This window comes from Hyperolius riggenbachi, chromosome 7 (genome assembly GCF_040937935.1).
Source record: "Hyperolius riggenbachi isolate aHypRig1 chromosome 7, aHypRig1.pri, whole genome shotgun sequence".
Lineage (NCBI taxonomy): Eukaryota > Metazoa > Chordata > Amphibia > Anura > Hyperoliidae > Hyperolius > Hyperolius riggenbachi.
The window spans coordinates 158,459,762-158,484,538 of record NC_090652.1 but is presented as its reverse complement, the minus strand read 5'-3'; the positions used below and the strand labels follow the sequence as shown (position 1 = coordinate 158,484,538).

The 24,777-nt window shown below is 44.0% G+C and overlaps 1 protein-coding gene across 4 annotated transcripts in view; it reads left to right on the top strand.

Moving 5' to 3' along the window:
• Positions 1-24,777, top strand: part of VPS35L (VPS35 endosomal protein sorting factor like) — a 184,808-nt gene that overhangs the window by 118,230 nt on the left and 41,801 nt on the right. For all 4 annotated transcript variants that reach the window (XR_011022754.1, XM_068244800.1, XM_068244802.1 and 1 more), the window contains exons 25-26: positions 3,437-3,514; positions 4,978-5,092. Coding sequence is in view for 3 of the 4 variants with exons in the window: in XM_068244800.1 (XP_068100901.1) it covers positions 3,437-3,514; positions 4,978-5,092 (193 nt within the window). In the remaining variant the exon portion in view is untranslated. The remainder of the gene's footprint in view (positions 1-3,436; positions 3,515-4,977; positions 5,093-24,777) is intronic.

Genomic DNA, 24,777 nt, shown 5'->3' with positions numbered 1-24,777 from the left:
AGGGAACCTTGGCTCTCCAGCTGTTAAGGAACTACAAGTCCCACAATACATTGCAGGAGTCTGACAGCCAGAGTCATGATTAATTAAGGCAAATGTATGCTGGGATTTGTAGGTTTCTCACAGCTGGAGAGCCAAGGTTCCCTACCCCTGCCATAGGAGATGAAAAGGGTAACTTTACCACACAGGGAACAATATACCATCATAATCCAAGTAGATATTTTATGATTTCTCATGCTTTACCAAGAATGAAAAGAAAAATGTATTAATTGGAATTCCACCATTTCAAATTCAACTTTGTGGCTAAGCTTAAAGTGAACCTCCGGACTAAAAATCGACTTTGCAGCACTGAAAAGGCTTTGTGTTTCTTTAACAGTTTCACAGCATCAGAACTTTGTTTCTCTTAAGCTACATACACATGAGGCACGGATGTCTGCAGTTGCATGGAGACAAGCAACAGTTGAAAGTCTCCAGCAACGACAGCTGTATAAAGGCCCGTACTCACGGGCTGCAAATGTTGCCTGTCGCCAGCACACGTGAGCGTGTGGGCGACAGGCCGGCGACAGCTTCTCGCCAGGTCCCTCCGCGTACACGCGCGGAAGAGGGACCAGCGGCGAGGCGGAAGCTGTCGCCGACGTTCCTCCTCCCCCCGCCGGAAGCTCCATTTGATACAATGGAGGTTGCTGTCGCTAGTCCGCGTACTCACGCGGACTAGCGACAGTTGCGGGGGAGGTGCGGCGGCGACTGTCGCCATGCGATTGAAACTTTCAATCGCATGGCGACATGAGCGGCGGGCGACAGTTCGGGGTGCGCGCGTGTGCGACGGCCCATACTCACGGGCGACCTGTCGCCGCAACACGCGCGCGCCGCGTGTTGAGGCGACAAAAGTCCCTCGTGAGTATGGGCCATAAAAGCAACGATTGTATACACGCGGCAACAACCTGTCTGCAACATAGCGGAAACTGTTGCTCAGCAACTTCTGTCGCAGGTTCAATGAACTGTCGGACCCACAAGAGTTGCTAGAGACTAGCATACACACGTCTGCACCGACTTGAGACTAGGGACGGTTGCTGCAACAGCTGTTGCCGGGGATTGAACAAGTCAATCGCCTGGAGACAGCTCTGATTAGCAACAGTTGCTTGCGCGCGTCTCATACACATGGAGGACCTGTTGCCGCAACATGCGCGCGCCATGTGTTTCCAGCAACAGTTGTAGCCCGTGTGTATGGGCCTTTATACAAGCCTCATTTTTAGCTGCACAGAAGAAAACTGCCCGGGCTTTTTTCCCCTGATGCTGTGCAAAGCATGATGGGATTTCTGATGTTGTTGTTGTCGTTCTGCTGTTTTGGTGCAATTTTTTTTTTTTTTTTTTACATTTTGAATTTGACATTTGAAGCCTAGCGTGTGCAGCTGGGAGGGGTAATCAGGACACAGGATAGTTGGAACTGTCTCCTTCTCCTTGTCACCTCCTTTCAACCAAAAAGATGGCTGCCCCCATGACAAAGATGGCAGCCCCCATGAATCACAAACATTTGCCTGTTCTTTTAAAACAGGGTGGGTAAGAGATTGTATTACCTATCTATTCTAATTAACATAACTAATGTAACTTGATGACAGTATGTTTGTTTAGGCTGAAGTTCCCCTTTAACCCATACCAATCCTATGTCCGATATTGGCCTTTTGCAAGTAGGTCCAATGTAGGACATAGTCTGACATAAGAAAAATGGCTGCTGCTAGGTGGCACTGTTGCCCAGATAAAATCTAGCATAGTGTCAGCCCCTTTAGATCAATGTCAGACCACCATCCCCATCTTCCACCACGGCGTCGTGTAATTTAAATATTATGTGGGCACATTTTGGTTCGTCACTAGAGAAGCAGTTGACAGATCCAATCCAGCCTGGCGTCACCCTATGTGGATCAAAGTGTCAAACAGAAGTCTGACACTTTGATCCCCTTCAGCACCACACTGCACTGCCTAACTACGCTGGTGCGCGGACCATGGGGACAAAGCTACAGCGTGCAAGCCTTGTTCTGGCCCGCCCTTTCCCATTGATGCTGGGTTGCCCTCCACCCTCTAGTGTGAAGAGGTAGAGATTTTCCAGATCCCTGCTGCTGCCGCACTCGCTGGATTGTCCCCTTCCCCCCCCGCCCACCACACACACTGGAAAAAACGTGCTGGGGGATCACCACAATTGGATTGGAAGGTGTTATCCCTCTTGTTATACAATAAGTGGTCTAACAGTAGCCATGGTATGTGGCTATGGGGTCTTGGGATGGGAACTCAGTAAGCCCCATATAAAATTGTCTTCAGTAACCATTAATAGTGACCCACTACCAAATAATGATAGCTATTAACCTCTCCATCCCCAGTGTCTTTGTGGAGTAGAATATTTTTGTAGGATATGGAGATGCGACAAACTTCAAAACATTTTGTTTCTGTTCCAATGCTGCCCTTAGATGATAGAAAATAATTTTTATTGACTGTTTAGAATTTTTTTTGGGGGAAAAATCTATTTGTGTACAATAAATAGACTTGTATTTGAATAGGTATGTACACACTGGCTGCGTTTGCATTTTTTTAAAAGCACAGCCGTTCGGTTTCAGTTTGAAAAATTAATTCCATTCACTTTAATGAGGGTCACTGCAAAATTCTAGTAGAATTTTGCAGAGATTCTTATTCAAGTGAATGGAAATGCGTTTTTCAAAACGGAAATGTTGCAGAAACGCAAACGTAGTGCAGCTAGTGCGCAAGGGCCCTTAAAGAGACTCCGAAATGAGCCCTATAAGCATGGCTGTGTCCCTCGCCATCCTCTTACGATGTCCCGTTCAGCTGCAGTTAGCCCGGGTAAGTGGCTTGGTGACGTCAGCAGCGGACCATCTACGTACGTGCAGAAAGGCCCCGGCTGACGTCTCTCAGTCAGACTGAGTCCGACTGAGCCGCTTGACTGCGGGAGACCGGTGGTGCTGAGGAGGACGGCGAGGGATACCACATCCATGCTTATGGGGCTGGAGGAAGTCCCGGGTGAGTAAAACACTGCAGTGAGACGCATCTCTGAGTCTCTTTAAGGCTTTTTTCCACTGAAAATCCAAATCTGGATCACAAACGCGTTGTTGGGCGGGTTTCACTTCATGCTTGTTTATGTGAGTTGCGACAAGGGGGGGCAACTTAAATTGGTAGATCCCAGGTAAATTGCATAGCACCACATTTGCTATACAAGTTTCTTGAGCTCCCATTGACTTAACGCAGAAGCAGGGAGAGAGCTGCATGCACTGTGTTTATGTTTCAGAGAAAATCTAATTGCGCCAGGGGAAAAAGACAAAAGTTGATATGTTAATCATTCATGCAATCAAAAAATATGATTGAAATGCGGCCAGTGTTGGGTCTGCTGTAGATTTGGTACAGTAATTCAGGTCTGACAGTTTCCATGCTGTGTTTGCAGAGTGTGAACCATCTTGCCATGGAGACGAGAAGAGTGATGAAGGGAAACCATTCAAGGAAGACCGCCTCCTTTGTCAGGGTACAGTAGATCAGCATCTCTTTTTCTGCTAATGGAGGTCATGTTTAGCTTAATTTGTTAAACTCTCTTCTAATAATAATGGTTTGTAGTGTAATTGGACATATTCTGATCAGGGGGCAGTTGAAGATTGGCATTTTTTGTTGCTTGATACAGTATATTGTTAATGGTGTTGCTAATTTATAAAGCATCAATATCTTCCATGACTGGGTACTCCATAAATATCTTACTTACAACTAGCATGGACAAATGAGGGCAGTACAGATAATCCACAGTAGTATAGTTTACTAAATACATAATACTTCTTTATAAATAAGACATAGTTGTATAATTTGATTTATATTTTGCCAGGAAAATGTAATGACCATAACCTCAAGTTAAGGCTATACAATGATTGTAGCGTGTGGTCAAAGCTACTGTATAAACCATAATTCTCTTTAAGATGGACAAATCCGTAATATCCCTTTTGGGGCATGTTTATAAATAGGCATGGTCCAAGAGATGCAAATAATTCTGAGTACATGCAGAACTATGCAAATGTATGCAGCGTGAAAATTGAGAAAATCAATCGAATCCGAGGTGGGATTTGATGGCTCCATCTTCAAGCTGCATACATTTGCATAATTCTACATCAACTCTAAATTATTTGCATATCATTGACCTTTTATTTATAAATATCAGTAATATGTGTAACCTTCACAAATCTTTGTACTCTAAAGCAAACCCAGGTAATAGTAACAGAGTGCATTGGGTTGCTTGATGTCTGATGTGTTCACCAGTGGCAGGACTGGGCCGTGGCAGGTTGACAATGGTCTCAATGAGTGGAAGTGTTATAAACTTCCTATAAGCACAGACCTTGCTTTTCCTGAGGATGCAGTGTGAGTGGCAAAGGATATTCTGATGTTCTCTACGGGTTCACAGGAAAAGCAAAATATTGATCATACAACTTTTGCCACTACCAAATATTCTGATGGTTCTGGTACTCAATTGCTTAATTTGATACCTTTTAACATGACTGACTGACATTGCTGATAGTATTCATTGAGCAGAATCAGTAGTTTCTAAGAAGAACTAAGCTATTTTATGAAGTTGCATAGAGACATTGAAAAATGCTATTGAGAGTAACTGAATCATGAGAATTTTTGAAGTTAATGAATTGTGTTTATGCAAAAGTAGAATTGTGTCACTTTTAAGCCTTATATGAGGAAAATATACTCTTTCTTTGGTTTCCCAGTGGTAGTTTTCTGTTTTTTTTGTTATCTCTTTCCTCACATATACTCATGAAGTAGTCCCTTATAAAGTAGTCCATTAGATTGTGAAATCTACACTGCTGTGCTACATTTGTTCTTGTGAGCTTGCTGTTATTCAATATGATCTGTATTGTATTTATTCTATTACATTGCTACTACATAATATCTGAAGTGACAATGTAATGTTTTTTTTTTCTAATCCATTTGTTGAACCAGGCTTGTGTTGCCTTCTGCTTTATCACCATTCCTTCTCTGACCAGCATCTTTACCCGACTCAACCTGTACCTTCACTCTGGCCAAGTAGCTCTGGCAAACCAGTGCCTTTCACAAGGTGAGTAGTTTTTACTTGTACCTTTCACAGGGCGAGCTGTATTTACTTGTGCCAGTTACGGGGTGAGTTTTATTTACTAGTGCCTTATAAGCACCATAATCCAATGTCTTTCACAGAATATTGTGCACTTCACCAAGTGGTCTTGATAATCTAGTGCTTTTCCAAAGTAGAGTTGTATATACTAGTGCATTTACCAAGGTGAGCCCCATGATCCAGTTGCCCTTCACAAGGTGAGCTGTATGTATTAGTGCTTGCCATAAGGTGAGCCCCATGATCCATTGCCCTTCACAAGGTGAGCTGTATGTATTAGTGCTTGCCATAAGGTGAGCCCCATGATCCATTGCCCTTCACAAGGTGAGCTGTATGTATTAGTGCTTGCCATAAGGTGAGCCCCATGATCCATTGCCCTTTACAAGGTGAGCTGTATGTATTAGTGCTTGCCATAAGGTGAGCCCCATGATCCAGTGCCCTTCAGAACTTTTAGGTTGTATATATTAGTGCTTGCCATAAGGTGAATCCCATGATCCATAGCTCTTCACAAGGTGAGCTGTATGTATTCAATGAGGTACAAGCGTCTATGGATGCGTTGCAAGCCTCGCTATGGAGCACTTCCGCCTTCATAACGAGGCTTGCAACGCGTCCATAGGCGCTTGCACCTCATTGTCATGCTGAGCGGCATTAGGGGTAAATAACCCTGCCGCATCTAGCCACTCAGCTGCGGTAATTAGAGCTAATTTGAATCACGAGTAACCACCGTGGTTTACTCATGATTAATCCATGGGGAGCAAGCCTAGTGAACCCCATGATCCATAGCACTTCACAATGTGTGCTGTATGTATTAGTGCTTGCCATAAGGTGAGCCCCATGATCCATTGCTCTTCACAAGGTTAGCTATATGTGTTAGTGCTTGCCATAAGGTGAGCCCCATGATCCAGTGCCCTTCACAAGGTGAGCTGTATGTATTAGTGCTTGCCCCAAGTTAAGCCCCATGATCCAGTGCCCTTCACAAGGTGAGCTTTATATATTAATAACATCTGGCAAGGTGGTCTGCATAAGCTATCCCTTTACAACGTGAGCTGTATGTATTTCACAATGTAAGCTCCAGGCTACAGTGCCTCTCACAAGGGGAATTCTATGCACTAGGATTTTTCACAAGGTGAGGCTCACCACATTCCAGAGAATTGAAAGCAATAATGGATGTTATTCACTTGGTCATTGGTTATAATGCCATGGTTGATCGGTATACGATTCTGTTAACAGCGCATGTTCTGCAGACCAGACCAGACCCTTTCAGATAGGTCCTATAATCCAATTATTTTCATAAGGCAAGCTTTATTTTATCAGGGCTTTCGCAATGCAAGCTCTTCAGACCAGAGCCTTTCACTTGATGACATTTAGCAGACTTGGCATACTTTTTTGGATGAGCGGTTACACACCAACAATGATTTTTTTCCCCCACATAGTTGTATATAGAAAATAAGTTGCAGACATGTCATTAGCTGCCAGTGAATAGATGGGCTGCATTGTGTGTGGGGTATTGGCTTCCTGCATCGTGCACACAGGACTTATACTCTGTGGGCTCGCTCTCTGGCTGGATTCCTAATAATGCACTTTCAATGTCCTTTTGAGTTTGCCATTGTGAACTGAAAGCTGTGATATTTATGACAGCAGTATAGTATTTTACATCCACGTTCAGAGTGGTAATTGAACATGAAAATGTCAATGCGAGATTTGTTTTCTCCAGTAAGAAGTTTAAATTGAGTGCAATGAAAAGATTTCGCTTGATGCGCTTCTCTAAATCAGCAGGTGGTTTTAGCTTCCCTATTATTACTGGTTTGATTTCAGTCAGGGAAATCAATACAGTCTTAGCTTTAATACCTTCGGGGAATTAACTCCTATATTCCCAAACTCCTGCGATATAGGATTCCAGTGACATGTCTAAAGCACTCTAACAGCTGAGCTTCATGCCACACACACAAGCTGAGAGTCAGACAATTCATTTTGTTTATAATTATTGTGAATTGTGAAACATCCCATTCCTTTCCCAGTTAATATTATTTTATGTGAGAGGCAGCTTTTAGGTAAGCTCGGGGGCTTAAAGTGTAGCTGCAATGTAGTTAGTTTTACAAATGTGTTTAAACATCCTCCCTCCATCCGTAATGTAGTTACATTGCATCACAGATGGATATGACACTAGCTTCTTCCATAATTTCACACTTATTTCTGTACAGCAGCCACTTGCTTCACTCTGCTCCAGCTAAACACTCCAAACATCCTTGATGAATGCTTAGATTTGTCACTGGAAAACCAGACTCCCGTATGCTTTGTGCTCACCTAGTATAATCTGCCAATACACAGTGCTATTCACCACAGGGAGAATGAAGAAAGCCGGCACACAATTGCAGACTGGCACAGCCCAGAAGATGGATAATGGGTACACACTATGCTCACAGCTGAAGATAAGTCCAATAATAGAAGATAGAGTAAAGTGCTGGGCACCAGTGTGAATGCTTCCAAAGTTTTATTCCATCCGGTACATAAAGTTACAGCAAAATAAAGTAAAGGGACGGCCTAACAGCCGTTTCACAGGTCTCCCTGTTTCATCAGAGGGAGATCAGTGAAACGGCTGTTAGGCCGTCCCTTTACTTTATTTTGCTGTAACTTTATGTACCGGATGGAATAAAACTTTGGAAGCATTCACACTGGTGCACAGTGCTTTACTCTACCTTTGCTATTACACAGTGCTATACAATGGAAGGTGCTGCAGTGCCACATCCAGTTTCCCTAATTAATCAGGATCCTAGTCCTGAGAAACATGTTGCATTTTTGTGAGAGTTCTGTATTTTTTGGACAATTAAAAGTTACCAGTTACCTATATCATCTCCGTTTCCTGGGGAGGAGGTAAGTCCACCTTTACCTCCCCCTTTTTAAGTTGTTTTTTAAACATAGTAGTGCATATTTGACATCTTTAAAGTGTACCTGAAGGGAATAAAGCCTCTGGATTGTAAAGAGGCTTCCCCTGTCCTCAGGGGATCCGGTACTAGGACCCCATGGATCCCCTGGCAAGGGCTTGTCAGCAGTGTGCGCAGAAGTGGTAGTGGCTTTCCAATGGGCTCCAGCAGAAATAGCCAAGCCTGATCAGGTCCTCTCTACTGTGCAGACACAGACTACTTGCTCCTGCTCAGTATAGCAGACCCCATCGGGCTTGGCTATTTCCGCTGGTGCCCTAGGGGAAAGCCGTTACTGCGACTACGCGCAGGGGTGACTGGGATTATTTTTGTTGATTTGTTTACTTTTGTCCGGGGGTCCCAGCAGTGGCAGGGGATTGCGGCGGATGACGGGAAATCCTCTTTAGGATCCAGAGGCTTCCCCTGCCAAGTTAAAGAGTACCCCCTAGAGGAGATATTTTTTTTCCTTACAGATTTACTTTAAAGAAAATATTCAGCTTAAGTTTTACACTTTGTCAATCCCCTTCTACTTTAAAGTTATAACTACCTACCCATTTTTTTTCTTTCAAATCACTTTTCGAGTCCTGTTTCTGGTACATTTATCCACTCCCTTAAAGAAAAATGCCTTGGCACTTTCTCTACTTGACACAGAGAAAGTGTCGGAACCCCTCTCTATAAACACATACAGGGTGGATTTCTCTGTGGTTTCTTTTTCTCCTGTACAAGAGTTTTAGGTTTGCTTTAATCTACCGTACCTTGATTACAGAAGGGGAGAAGGCTATTAGGATATTAAGACAAAGACTATGTCCATGCTATACTGTCCACCTGCGAATAGAAGACACAAAACAGGATTGGCTGATCTGTATTTACAATGTATATAAATCATTAGACTCACACATCACAAATGTTTACGCAGCTTAGATATTTAATGGCTTCAATTCACTAAGCATTACTGCATTCACTAATGCAGAAAACAGATTTTTCCAAACATCTTGCTAAACATCAATTCGCTAAGACTGTTACCGCACTGAAAAGTAACATTACAGAGTAGTGAGGTAAATTAATGACTTGTGTGGTAAATACCTCAAGAAGTGTCCATTCACAAAGATTAGAGCATTTGGTAAAACAAGTAACAATGTGTGGAATTTAAGAACATCTCGGACCTGTCGGTAGCTAGCAATCAGCATGCAATGCAATGTTAGACAAAGGAGAAATCCGAGCTTCCCGTTCCAGCTACTCACCCCATTTGATCCGAGGAACTGGCGGGCTGGACATGAGAATCACAGAGCAGGAGAAACACATTCAAAGAGGCTTTTCTGTATCCCTTTAGACGTGCAGATCTGTATACTGATACACATAAAAGAGACCTCTAGTGGCATGCAGCATATTTAAAGGGATGCAGGAAGCCTTGTATTTCACAAAACTGACACAGGAACGGTTCATGCAGGAAGAAGAAGCTGAGCCTGCTGCCTGACCTACTCTACAGCTGGTGAGACATTACAAGCAGGACTTGGTGAATTGAAGCAACATTTTTTTGTATATTACTGAACTTTACTGATTGTGTGGAAATCTTTCATTCGAAAAAAAAAGTCTCTAAAATACCAAATGCTATATTTTACTGACCTTTTTTTTTTTTTTTTTTTTACTTAAAGCGGACCCAAACCAAACATTTTTTGAATTCAAAATATTTAGTTGCACCACTCTGAATAGAAAGGTGAAGGAAAGCACAACCCCCGATTGTGTTGTAAAGCGGATGTGCCCAGGCTACTCGATCACCACTCGAGTTCTGAATCAAGGAAGAAGAAGGCCGGCACCATCCAATGCTCTTTTACTATTTATTGAAGGCTGTCATAATAGTACAACTGTACAAATAGCGACGCTTCGGAGCGATGTCCTAGCTCCTTTATCAAGCCATGACAGCCACAAATGTAATACATTCACAAACAGGTTTATATAGTACATCATATCAGCTTAAACCAATCACAAGCTAGTATTACCATTAGCCAATCCCTGTCAGGCATACATAGGCCGGACCAGATGGGATACTATTCTCATAGTGGAAGAACCAATGGAAATGATCTGCTCACCTTTGAAAAATGTGTCCGTTCACCTAACCACGCACTGCGCCGATGGGGGCCGGCCTTCTTCTTCATTGCACCACTCTGATACATACAAAGATAAATAAACACTCCTTCAAGCCTATGAGCATTTCAGTGCATGCTTTTCAACCTTCTCTTTTCATAACTAGGTTTATACAGGTGGCAGCCATTAGCAATTCCTCCATTGCCGGACACCACCTACTCCAGCATTTTGCTGGATTCTGTCCCGGCAATATGAAAGTAAGGGATGGGTTCCTTCAACAAATGTAAAATATTTCATATTTGTCATCATGCACCTGAAAAAAGGCTGCTATTTATTATTATAATTTAGAAAATAGATTTTATTCCTGAAATCGTGTAATTTTTAATTTGGGTCCACTTTAAGGGCTTGTTCACACTAAGGGTGCTTTTGCGATTTTTTTTTTTTTTTTTTTTTTTAAGCGCCAGCGATTTTGAAAATTGCCCTAAAAGCACTTGTGCAATGATTCCCTATGAGAGTGTTCACATCTGAGCGGTTCGATTGCGATCCGCTCACCAAAGCACTGCTTGTACCATTTTTGGGGCGATTTGCCTATAATGGCAGTTATAGGGAAATCGCAAAACGCTTGAAAAAAAAGCTTGTCATAGGGAATTTCCCAGCGCGGTATAGCTTTTCCGGGTGAAAGCATTCACTTCCTGACTTCAAACCGAATCGTTCTGCAAAAGCACTTAGAAAAGCGCTTTATTAAAAAAAAAAGCAACGCACAGGTAAGAGCCAAAAGGTGCTAAAAAATCGCAAAACGCTGGCATCAGCAATTTCAATTTTAGATGTGAATAAGGCCTAACAGTCCTTAGTGAACTGAAGCCTATATACCTGAATATTATGTTTCATGTTTTTATTTATCCATTTGCTTGAAGTTTGTAACCGGCTTTGTTGCTGTACAAGCAGCTTTATGTCTGTATCATAATGTAATGTTTTTACTTGCGCACAAGACATGTTGAGTTCTCATATGTGCCCTTATTTGCTGTAGATGTCTATTATGCTCTGTATAGGAGGAGCTATTTAACTCATCCGTGTGATATGCCGGTTATCTCAAGGCCTAATGTGTGGCTAACTGACCTATATTCCTTCCCCCTAGAAAAACTATTAAACTGAAGTTCATTCTGCAGATATAATACTCTGTAAGGTTTAGGCAAGTTTCACACTGTAAATTGGCGCCAGCGCGCCGCACCACCAATAACAGGCCTTCAGGGAATACCGCCCTATTATGCGGTATTCACTCTTGGTATCCGGCCAACTAGAAAGTGACATTCACTTTCACAATGACATGCGCGGAAGTGTATTGCAAAAACTACATTTCCACGCATGCGTGACACGTAAAACCTGAGGCGGGTAGTCACATGATAGATTTACATGACTTCCGGTCTGCTGCACGTCGACTAGCGGTAACATAGTTTTTTAAGTGCGACAGATTGAGGACTTGAGGCGCACTGCACCGCACCATCGGTAATATGATTTTACCCATAGGCTTTCATTGGACAAGCGTTAAGCTGCGGCAAATTGCCACAGTGTAAGAGGGCCCTCATTATAATACCTTCACATAGGTGGCTCCCCCAACCGCCTAGCTACAGCTCAATGAGAACATAAACAGAAGACATGCAAGTGCTGTCGTAGGTCCATATTATTATTATTATTATTATGTATTTATATAGCGCTGGCATTTTTACCTCGTAAGAGTTCACAATCCAATCCCTACCATAGTCATAATTTAATAATGCAATAGTCATAGTCTATGACCAAATTTGGGTGGAATCAATTAAAGAAAACCTGTAATAAAGAAAAGTGCCCCTGGGAGGTACTTACCTCAGGATGGGGAAGCCTCTGGATCCTAATGAGGCTTCCCCCATCCTTTCCAGCCTCGGGGAACCAGCGCTGGCAGCCGTGGGCCAATATTTACCTATCTGCACTCCAGCGCAGACACAGTACAAGCTTCCCCTCAGGCTCTGGTGGAAATAGCCGAGCCCAATCGGGTCTGCTCTACTGCGCAATCTCGGCTTTTTCCACCAGAGCCCGAGAGGAAGCTTGTACTGTCCCTGCGCAGGAACGCGAACAGGTAAATATTACTTCGCACTGCAGCCCCTACTGTGGCTGCGCCACTTGTCTGCGGATATTCGGGGGCTGATGGCACTGGATCTCCTAGGATGGCAAGGACGGGGGAAGCCTCATTAGGATCCAGAGGCTTCCCCCTCCCAAGGTAAGTCCCCCTTAGGGGCACTTTTTTCCTTACAGAGTCTCTAACTTATCTATGTGCTTTTGGGATGCAGAGGGAAGACCGAGTGCTTAAAGGAAATCCAGGCAAACACAGAGAAAACGCCATGCAGATAGTGTTCAAGCCCAGTAGCATGTGGAGCTTAGTAGTGTGCTTCTGCTGCTTGTGACACTTGGAAGCGTACCTATTACATAGCCACTAAGCATGGGAAAAGCCAATAAACCGCTTGCCCTGCTCCTGCACAAGTCCCGGCGGCATTCATTACTATTCCCCCTCCAGGCTGCCATGGATAGAGGGGAAAATCTGTACTTCAGCTTCCAGCTATTGCTGGCAGCCAAATTACAGGGTTTTTGTGGTGATTTGTGCTCAGCCTTCTGAGGGCGCCCAAATCACTCACAGGGCGCTGCTATAGCCGTAATTTCTATTACAGCTTATGGTGGTGCCGGCTGCACCCAAATCTTCTGCGCTGTTTTTACAGCACTCCTACCTGGAGTTCTATTCACTGTTACTCTGCAATGTGGTGCTCTTTACAAATCTAGAGAAAATATAGGGTCCGCCATAGTGCAGGGGCTAAGGGGGCCCACTTCCGTGTTGAAATGCAGAGCATGGGTTCTAGTTACGCCCCTGTATGGGGTCATAGCACAACATATACCGTAATCATTTATTTGTGTCTTCCACACTGAATAGAAAAATACAGTGGAATACAGCATAGTTATTTCTTCCATCCTGGAGGTGAGCAGACTTTCCTGTGGTGATTACTGGTTGGTAACAGTCTGCAGTTCTCTGTAGCCCAGCATGTTCCAGCTGCTGGTGTAAATCAGCTGACACAGGGAGCTGACTCTGGCTTTTGGAAGGAGAGGGTAATAGTAGCTCGCTTTGTTTTGGATGTTATACTATGGATGGCTGGAACAAAAGAATTAACAGCAGAGCAACATTTTTCTTGTTCTATGTGTACAATAGAGATGCTAAGTCAGGTGTTGTGTATATGACATGGCTGGGAACTGTAACATAACTCCAAAAATGTTGTCATTCCAATGCTGGTAACACATGAATAGACTTTAAAACCCACCTGAACTTAGAGGGATATGGAGACTGCCATATTGAATTCCTCTTAAAGAGACTCAGACTAACATCTTAATAGATTTATATATACCTGGGACTTCCTCCAGCCCATCCGTATGGCTCGCTCCCACGCCGCTGTCCTAAGCCATCTCAATCGCCGGTACCGGATCCCGTCACCTTGGCCAGTCAGGGCCAGTCAACACAGGCGCAGTGCACTCCCTCCATACTGAGCAGGAGCATGCGTAAATCGGGCACGGGCGAGACGGAGGGTGTCCCTGCGCATGCGGAAAACTGGTCGCGTCCGTCGGAAGTGACGGGACCCGGTACCGGCGATTGAGAAGGCTGAAGACGGCAGCGTGGGAGCGATCCATGCGGATGGGGCTGGAGGTAGCCCCAGGTATGTATAAATCTATTATGATGTTCGTCTTTGAGTCCCATCTCTGGTTCCCTTTAAGCAAAGCCAGTTGCCTGGCAGTTCTGCTGATCTCTTTGGTTGCAGTAGTGTCTGAACTGCAGTGACTGCGCTGAAAATGTTTAGTGAGGTAATGTGATTTCTACACAGGGCGTCATCTTCTCTGAAGATATTTACCAGGAACTCTGGGATCTTTTCCAAATAGTTCCAGCAGCTCTGTCAATCCTCTTCTAAGCCTGTACTATATAATAATAGGAGATTTACTAGGGTTTCATGCTAGTTTAGCATGAGGTTCCCCAACACAAGTACTCAGGCAACACTGACACATTTTCTCAACTGAAAGACCAATTCTACACAAAACTTTTTTATTTTGAATAGAGTGGGGAATGACTAGGACCTCGGCTGGATTATTACTGCTGTCTTTATCTTTATACAATTCCTTTCCCAGTGACACCAAATTCTCTGTGTGTCCAGAATGTCAGGGACAGGAAGTTAGACTCCGACTACAGTAAAAAACAGCAAATTACGTTTCACCCCCACACCTTTGGTATAGGCCAATGGAAAGTAGTCAGGCATGCCGAGCCAAATGTTCATGGTGATTGATTGCACCCCCTCTATAAGGTATACATTTGAAAAAGTCACGCCCTAATTTAGGTGTGACGTTTAACCACTTGAGGACCGTGGGCTTTACCCCCCTTAAGGACCAGGCACTTTTTTTCTATTCAGACCACTGCAGCTTTCACGGTTTATTGCTCGCTCATACAACCTACCACCAAAATGAATTTTGGCTCCTTTTCTTGTCACAGAGGTATTTCTCCCACCCAGCATGGGTATGTGTAAAAATACACCCCAAAAAAAATTATACTACTTCTCCCGAGTACGGCGATACCACATGTGTGGCACTTTTTTTCACTCTAACTGCGCTAAGGGGCCCAAAGTCCAATGAGTACCTTTAGGATTTCACAGGTCATTTTTGTTACAAGACTACTCCTCACGGTTTAGGGCCCCTAAAATGCCAGGGCAGTATAGGAACCCTACTAATGACCCCATTTTAGAAAGAAGACACCCCAAGGTATTCCGTTAGGAGTATGGTGAGTTCATAGAAGTTTTTTTATTTTTTTGTCACAAGTTAGCGGAAATTGATTTTAATTGTTTTTTTTCACAAAGTGTCATTTTCCGCTAACTTGTGACAAAAATAAAATCTTCTATGAACTCACCATACTCCTAACGGAATACCTTTGGGTGTCTTCTTTCTAGAATGGGGTTATTTGTGGGGTTCCTATACTGCCCTGGCATTTTAGGGGCCCTAAACCGTGAGGAGTAGTCTTGAAACCAAATGTTGCAAAATGACCTGTGAAATCCTAAAGGTACTCATTGGACTTTGGGCCCCTTAGCGTACTTAGGGTGTAAAAAAGTGCCACACGTGCTATCGCCGTACTCAGGAGAAGTAGTATAATGTGTTTTGGGGTGTATTTTTACACACACCCATGCTGGGTGGGAGAAATATCTCTGTAGCAGTTGGCTGATGGTGTAATAATTAAGGGCTCTGCCTCTGACACAGGAGACCAGGGTTCGAATCTCGGCTCTGCCTGTTCAGTAAGCCAGCACTAATTCAGTAGGAGACCTTTGGCAAGTCTCCCTTACACTGCTACTGCCTATAGAGCGCGCCCTAGTGGCTGCTGCTCTGCTCTGGCGCTTTGAGTCCGCAAGGAGAAAAGCGCAATATAAATGTTATTTGTCTTATTTGTCTTGTAAATGACAATTGTTTGATTTTTTTTTTTACACACAATTGTCCATTTACAGAGAGATTTCTCCCACCCAGCATGGGTATGTGTAAAAATACACCCCAAAACACATTATACTACTTCTCCTGAGTACGGCGATACCACGTGTGACACTTTTTTGCAGCCTAGGTGCGCTAAGGGGCCCAACGTCCTAATCACAGGTCATTTTGAAGCATTTGTTTTCTAGACTACTCCTCACGGTTTAGGGCCCCTAAAATGCCAGGGCAGTATAGGAACCCCACAAGTGACCCCATTTTAGAAAGAAGACACCCCAAGGTATTCCGTTAGGTGTATGGCGAGTTCATAGAAGATTTTATTTTTGGTCACAAGTTAGTAAAAAATGACACTTTGTGAAAAAAAAACCCAATAAAAATCAATTTCCGCTAACTTTTGACAAAAAATAAAATCTTCTATGAACTCGTCATACACCTAACAGAATACATTGGGGTGTCTTTTTTCTAAAATGGGGTCACTTGTGGGGTTCCTATACCGCCCTGGCATTTTACGGGCCCAAAACCGTGAGTAGTCTGGAAACCAAATGTCTCAAAATGACTGTTCAGGGGTATAAGCATCTGCAAATTTTGATGACAGGTGGTGTATGAGGGGGCGAATTTTGTGGAACCGGTCATAAGCAGGGTGGCCTTTTAGATGACAGGTTGTATTGGGCCTGATCTGATGGATATGAGTGCTAGGGGGGTGACAGGAGGTGATTAATGGGTGTCTCAGGGGGTGGTAAGAGGGAAAAATAGATGCAATCAATGCACTGGGGAGGTGATCGGAAGGGGGTCTGAGGGGGATCAGAGGGTTTGGCCGAGTGATCAGGAGCCCACACGGGGCAAATTAGGGCCTGATCTGATGGGTAGGTGTGCTAGGGGGTGACAGGAGGTGATTGATGGGTGTCTCAAGGTGTGATTAGAGGGGGGAATAGATGCAAGCAATGCACTGGCGAGGTGATCAGGGCTGGGGTCTGAGGGCGTTCTGAGGGTGTGGGCGAGTGATTGAGTGCCCTAGGGGCAGATAGGGGTCTAATCTGATGGATAGCAGTGACAGGGGGTGATTGATGGGTAATTAGTGGGTGTTTGGAGGAGAGAACAGATGTAAACAATGCACTTGGGAGGTGATCTGATGTCGGATCTGCAGGCGATCTATTGGTGTGGGTGGGTGATCAGATTGCCCACAAGGGGCAGGTTAGGGGCTGATTGATGGGTGGCAGTGACAGGGGGTGATTGATGGGTGGCAGTGACAGGGGGTGATTGATGGGTGATTGACAGGTGATCAGTGGGTTATTACAGGGAAGAACAGATGTAACTAATGCACTGGCGAATTGATAAGGGGGGGTCTGAGGGCAATCTGAGCGTGTAGGCGGGTGATTGGGTGCCCGCAAGGGGCAGATTAGGGTCTGATCTGATGGGTAACAGTGACAGGTGGTGATAGGGGTGATTGATGGGTAATTAGTGGGTGTTTAGGGTAGAGAACAGATGTAAACACTGCACTTGGGAGGTGATCTGACGTCAGATCTGCGGGCGATCTATTGGTGTGGGAGGGTGATCAGATTGCCCGCAAGGGGCAGGTTAGGGGCTGATTGATGGGTGGCAGTGAAAAGGGGTGATTGACAGGTGATCAGGGGGATAGAGGTATACAGTACACGGGGGGGGGGGGGGGGGTCTGGGGAGAATCTGAGGGGGGGAGGGTGATCAGGAGTCCCCAGGGGGCAGTTAAGGGTTAAAAAAAAATAGCGTTGACAGATAGTGACAGGGAGTGATTGATGGGTGATTGGGTGTAAACAGGGGTCTGGGGGGTCTGAGGGGTGCTGTGGGCGATCAGGGGGCAGGGGGGGGGGAGATCAGTGTGCTTGGGTGCAGACTAGGGTGGCTGCAGCCTGCCCTGGTGGTCCCTCGGACACTGGGACCACAAGGGCAGGAGGCAGCCTGTATAATACACTTTGTAAACATTACAAAGTGTATTATACACTTTGTATGCGGCGATCGTGGGGTTAACATCCCGCCGGTGCTTCCGTATGGCCGGCGGGATGTTGCGGTGGGTGAGCGGAGTCAGGCGCCGGCGGAGGATCGCGTCACGGATGACGCGATCACTCCGCCCATGCCCCTACAAGGACCGCCGCCTCTGTGGGTGAGCTGGTCCTTGCGGGGTCCGCTTCCCGGCCGTCTCTGTGCGTTAGGCGGTCGGGAAGTGGTTAATAACAATATCAATAACAATAAAGGTAAATTACAATTTAGGCGCAACGTTAAAACGGTATAAAACCCTGACATAATACTCAATAAAAACATGTTTTCATACTTTTTATATGCCATATGGTTATCATACCACACATGTGGTATCGCCGTACTCAGGAGAAGTAGTACAATGTGTTTTGGGGTGTATTTTTACACATTCCCATGCTGGGTGGGAGAAATATCTCTGTAAATGGACAATTGTGTGTAAAAAAAAAAATCTAAATATTGTCATTTACAGAGGTATTTCTCCCACCCAGCATGGGTATGTGTAAAAATACACCCCAAAACACATTATACTACTTCTCCCGAGTACGGCGATACCACGTGTGGCACTTTTTTGCACCCTAACTGTGCTAAGGGGCCTAGAGTCCAATGAGTACCTTTAGGATTTCACAGGTCATTTTGAGGCATTTGATTTCCAGACTACTCCTCACGGTTTAGGGCCCCTAAAATGCCAGGGCAGTATAGGAACCCCACAAATGACCCCATTTTAGAAAGAAGACACCCCAAGGTATTCTGTTAGGAGTATGGTGAGTTCATAGAAGATTTTATTTTTTGTCACAAGTTAGCGGAAAGTGACACTTTGTGAAAAAAAACAATATAAATCAATTACCGCTAACTTGTGACAAAAAATAAAATCTTCTATGAACTCGCCATACTCCTAACGGAATACCTTGGGGTGTCTTCTTTCTAAAATGGGGTCATTTTTGGGGTTCCTATACTGCCCTGGCATTTTAGGGGCCCTAAACCGTGAGGAGTAGTCTTGAAACCAAATGTCGCTAAATGACCTGTGAAATCCTAAAGGTACTCATTGGACTTTGGGCCCCTTAGCGCACTTAGGGTGCAAAAAAAGTGCCACACATGTGGTATCGCCGTACTCAGGAGAAGTAGTATAATGTGTTTTGGGGTGTATTTTCACACATACCCATGCTGAGTAGGAGAAAGATCTCTGTAAATGGACAATTGTGTGTGTAAAAAAAAAAATAAAAAATTGTCATTTACAGAGATTTCTCCCACCCAGCATGGGTATGTGTAAAAATACACCCCAAAACACATTGTACTACTTCTCCCGAGTACGGCGATACCACATGTGTGGCACTTTTTTGCAGCCTAACTGCGCTAAGGGGTCCAAAGTCCAATGAGCACCTTTAGGCTTTACAGGGGTGCTTACAATTTAGCACCCCCCAAAATGCCAGGACAGTAAACGCACCCCACAAATGACCCCATTTTGGAAAGTAGACACTTCAAGGTATTCAGAGAGGGGCATGGTGAGTCCGTTGCAGAATTAATTTTTTTTTTGTCGCAAGTTAGAAGAAATGGAAACTTTTTTTTTTTTTTGTCACAAAGTGTCATTTTCCGCTAACTTGTGACAAAACATAATATCTTCTATGAACTCACTATGCCTCTCAGTGAATACTTTGGGATGTCTTCTTTCCAAAATGGGGTCATTTGGGGGGTATTTATACTATCCTGGAATTCTAGCCCCTCATGAAACATGACAGGGGGTCAGAAAAGTCAGAGATGCTGGAAAATGGGAAAATTCACTTTTTGCACCATAGTTTGTAAACGCTATAACTTTTACCCAAACCAATAAATATAGGCTTAATGGGTTTTTTTTTTTTTTTTATCAAAAACATGTTTGTCCACATTTTTCGCGCTGCATGTATACAGAAATTTTACTTTATTTGAAAAATGTCAGCACAGAAAGTTAAAAAAAATATTTTTTTTGACACAATTCATGTCTTTTTTGATGAATATAATAAAAAGTAAAAATCGCAGCAGCAATCAAATAGCACCAAAAGAAAGCTTCATTAGTGACAAGAAAAGGAGCCAAAATTCATTTAGGTGGTAGGTTGTATGAGCGAGCAATAAACCGTGAAAGCTGCAGTGGTCTGAATGGAAAAAAGTGCCTGGTCCTTAAGGGGGGGGTAAAGCCCACGGTGGTCCTCAAGTGGTTAAATAACAATGACCATAACAAAAATGGTAAATAACAATTTAACTGCGGTATTACATTATCGGCAAAATTAGCGATAGTCTACAACCTGACTTTAACCTAACCTTTCCCTACTCTCACACAGAACCCTCCCTGGTGGTGCCTGATCATAAGATCCTTCCAACCCCCCCCCCCCCCAGTGGTGCCTAACCTTAACACCCCCTGATCCCCGCTAACAATAATACGATAAATAACAATTTAATCACAGCCGCCCGCTATATAGCGCAACAGCTATCAATATTACGATAAATAACAATGTGTCCATTTTTGGCTGTGCTTTTATTAACTGCTCCTTCTATAAGTTCATATACAATATACCAAGGCTGGCAAGTCAACAGGACTGGATGTATCGCTTGCAAGAGAGTCTTCAGACTTTTATAATTATTTAGTATTTATACAGTGCCAACATCTTTTGCAGCACTGTGCAGAGTATATAGTCTTGTCACTTAACTGTCCCTCAAAGGAGCTCACAATCTAATCCCGACCATAGTCATTCATCCATCATAGTCTAAGGGTCAATTTTAGGGTGAAGTCTGTATCTTATCTGTATATTTTTTGGGTGAGGGAGGAAACCAGACTGCCTGGAGGAAACCCACACAGACACTGGGAGAACATACAAACTCTGCAGATAGAGGACCCAGCACTACACGGCTAGAGTGCTATCCACAGCTCCATCGTGCTGCCCGACTAGCATGCATGAGATGAAGGTGCCCGGAAAAAAAGGGGGGAGGGGATTGCCACTAGTAGACTATTGCTAAAATTAGCGATATTCTACTGCTGGATTCCAAAGGTAAAATATTGGTAATTTTTACAGATTATTTTACTATGGCTAAACCTAACCCTATTCTCACGCAGAACCCTCCCTCTACCAATGCCTAACGCTAAGACCCCCACTGGTGGCACTTTACCCTAAGACACACACCCCGTGGTGCCTAACCCGAAGACCCCTTCCCTGGTGGTGCCTAACCCTAAGACACCCCACCTTCCTGTGGTGCCTAAAACCAACCCCCCCCCCCCCATGGTGATGCCTAACCCTTACCCCCAGTGGTGCCTAACTATACCCCCCTCCTAAACCTTAACTCCCCTACCGCAAAGCCACAATATGCCCCAAAGAAGTTACATTTGGGTGCCCAGAGGCGCCCTATTACTGGCAAGCCGGGTCATTTTCATTGGGGCTAGGGGTTTGCAGATATGCAAATTGCTGCATTGCATAGCGAGCACTGAAACGCCCACTATACAATGCCACAGTTTGCATTTCTGCTAACCCCTGGCACCTGCGATTCTATCAGGCGCATTATAAAAGCCGCGATTTGTAGCAAAAAAACAGTTAATTTTCGGTGCCCGCAGGCCCAATACCCTCAATCTGAATGGATCTTTAAATTGCGTGGAGATGTGAAGTCCTGAGTCTACATTTGAGATTGTGACTGATCAGTGCATGGTATGGAAGGTCTCATCTGTGAAGCCTTTCTGGAGTCTCGGGCAGGCTCCGTGTGGGAAGCCGCCTTCTTCTTTGGGGTCCTTTTTGCATGGCTGATTTCCTGGCATCAAGGCAAGAGAGGATTGTGGCTGCTGGAACAACAAGAGACACACAGAACCAGCCATAGGAAGTTTAGGCCTTCTATAGCATGTACCAATCATTCATGATCCTGAGTGCTGATGTGGCCTTGTATACAGTTCTGCCCATAATTCTGCATACCCCTGGCAAATTTTGACTTCGTTACTTTTATTCAACCAGCAAGTAATTGTTTGACGGGAAATGACATGGGTGTCTCCAAAAGAGAATAAGACGATGTACAAGAGGCATTATTGTAGGGGAAAAGCTTTTATTTAAAGTGAATTCAAAGTGCCCAGTCCAAAATTTTATTTAAAGTGTCCAGTCCAAACTTATTCATACCCGCCTCAATAATCAATAGAAAAGCCTTTATTGGCTATTGCAGCAATCAAAAGCTTCCTATAAATGCAGACCAGCTTTTTGCATGTCTCCACAGGTATTTTTGCCCATTCATCTTTAGCAATGAGCTCCAAATCTTTCAGGTTGTAAAGATCACCCTGATCTTTAGCTCCCTCCACAGATTCTCAATTGGATTCAAGTCAGGCTGGGCCACTCCAAAACATTAATGTTGTTGTCTGCTATCCATTTCTTCATCACTTTTGCTGTGTATTTTGGGTTATCGTCATGCTAAAATGTCCACTGGTGCCCAAGGCCAAGTTTCTCTGCAGACTGCCTGATGTCTTTGGGAATCCTCATGTATTGCTCTTTTTTCATGGTGCCGTTTACTGTGATTAGGTTCCCTGGTCCATTGGCTGAAAAACACCCCCAAAGCATTAGGTTCCCACCACCATGTTTGACAGTGGGAATGGTGTTCTTTGGGTTGAAAGCTTCTCCTTTTTTACGCCAAATGAAGGAAACCCTTATAGTGACCAAACAATTCAATTTTTGTTTCATATGACCATAACAAAAAAGACCAGAAGTCTTTTTATTTGTCCAGATAAGCATTTGCAAAGGTCAAGCAAGCTTTTGTGTGCCTTATCTGGAGAAGTGGTGTCCTCCTTGGTCTGTAACCGTGGAACCCAGCAGTGTGCAGTGTCTGTTGGATTGTCCGCCTTGAGACATTGCTACCAGCAGAGCCCATATTCACCAGGCTGGCCTTGGTGGTGATCCTTGGATTCTTTTTCACCTCTCTCTCTATCCTTCTGGCCAGCACAGGTGTCACTTTTGGCTGCCGAATAAGTTTTCACAGTGCGGAACATCTTGTATTTTTTTAAATAATACTTTGCACTGTAGCCACTGGAACTTGAAAACATTTAGTAATGGCCTTGTAGCCCTTTCATGACTAAGCTGCCACAATGCGCAGCTGCAGGTCCTCACTGAGCTCCTTTGTCTTAGCCATGACTGTCCACAAACCAACTGCAGAGAGCTGCTGTTTTTCACCTGTTGAGTTGATTAACCACTTAATTACCAGCGGCCTCTGCCCCCTTAAGGACCAGAGACTGCTGGTACAATAACGACGGATCCTGCCGAATCGATGTATATACCCGTCGCAACCGCCGTCACCGCCGCCTGCCAGAATCCTTAGGACATCCACTCTGTTGTCTCTATGACGGCAGAGTCATGGTAGCCGGTCAGGAGCCGCTTTCAGGCAGAGCAAGTGAGCTGCGATGGGACACAGGGGGGATTCCGTGGCGAGATCAGCAGGGAGCGACTAATATGGCGGCTGCGCAATGCGGCGGTGATTGAAATCTATGCCCTGCCAGCAAGGTAGCCACCAAGATAGGGCAGAGATTTCAATCACCGTGGTCCTTAAGTAGTTAAAACAGCAGTTCCCAATTAATCAGGGTAATGAAGATGCTTTACAACAGCTTGGGCTATTTGGAATGGTATAGAACTTTGGATTTTCTCACAAACTGTGACAGTTTGTGAAGGGTATGAATAATTTTGGACTGGACACTTTTTGCTCAAATGTAAATAAAAGCTAAAAAATGTTTTTTTTTTTTTTTTTTTCACAATAATGCCTCTTGTACATTGTCTTATTATCTTTTGGGAGGCACCTATGTCATATACTGTCAAAAAATTACTTGCTGGTTGAATAAAAGTAACTTTATGTCAAAATTTGCCAGGGATATGAATAATTATGGACAGCACTGTACATACTAAATTGTTCTTTTTGAGGCGGCTGGTCGAGTCCACCTCGGGCAAGAATATAGTGTGTGTACAGTGGCCCTAACACAATTGAGACTGCTGCACCATCTGATCCAATTATAGCCTGAGACCACTGTACCCCTCCTTCTCGTGTGCGTGCGTGCGTGCGTGCGTGCGTGCGTGTGTGTGTGTGTGTGTGTGTGTGTGTGTGTGTGTGTGTGTGTGTATTCATGTATAAGGCTTTCGAATTGGGGCTGCACAATGCAGCCTGCACCTGTGTGTAATCCAAAGCTCTTAACATTAAAATGAATAGAGCTTTAAATCAGTATAGTAGGCTTTAAAAATCACCACTTCTTAATAATTTGACTCTTAAATGAATAAAGCTTGCAAAACCTTAGAATAGCTTTGAATATTCCAAAGATGTCCTCATCTTAGCCCCATTGCCATATCCTAGGCGTAAGCCTATGTAGAAGGGTTGATGCTGCCTCTTGCGCCCACTGCTTGTTGTATACATAGCTACATAGCTATAAGCCTGTCTGCTGCTCCCTGTCTGCCAGGCACTTGCAGTTAAGTGCAAGCGTCCAGTACACAGTTATCACATTCACATCGTCGGAATAGATGGCAGCTGCCTTCTACAACTGATATGTTTTTTATTTTTTATTAAACAGTAACCTCATCGCATGCCATTCAGACATGCATAGGGTTACAAATGCTCCCATTCGTTTGCATAGAGCAGTCAGTACATGCTCACTCTTGGAAATTTGGTGCACTTGAAAATGGCCCTCAGGCTAAAACGTTGTGCATTCTTTGGTATGATACTTGCATTAAAGGAAGCTATAATTGCTGAAATCCAGTTGAAGATCCAGTCATCCTCGTCTTTTGAAGTTAAATGACAACAGTAAGGAGGGATATGGAGGATGCCATATTTATTTCCTTTTAAACAATACCAGTTGCCTGGCTGTCTTGCTGTCCCTCTGCCTCTAATGCTTTTAACCATAGACCCTGAACAAGCATATGCAGATCAGGTGTTTCTGACATTATTGTCAGATCTGACAAGATTAGCTGCGTGCTATTCAGATACCACTGCAGCCAAATAGATCGGCAGAGCTTCTATGTAACTGGTATTGTTTAAAAGGAAATAAATATGGAAGCCTCCATATTCTTCTCACTTAAAGCGGAATATAACCCTGCATTTCAACTTTGCTCTAAAACATTATTTACAGTATATTATATGCAACCAGCATTTTTTTTTTTACTAGACCAG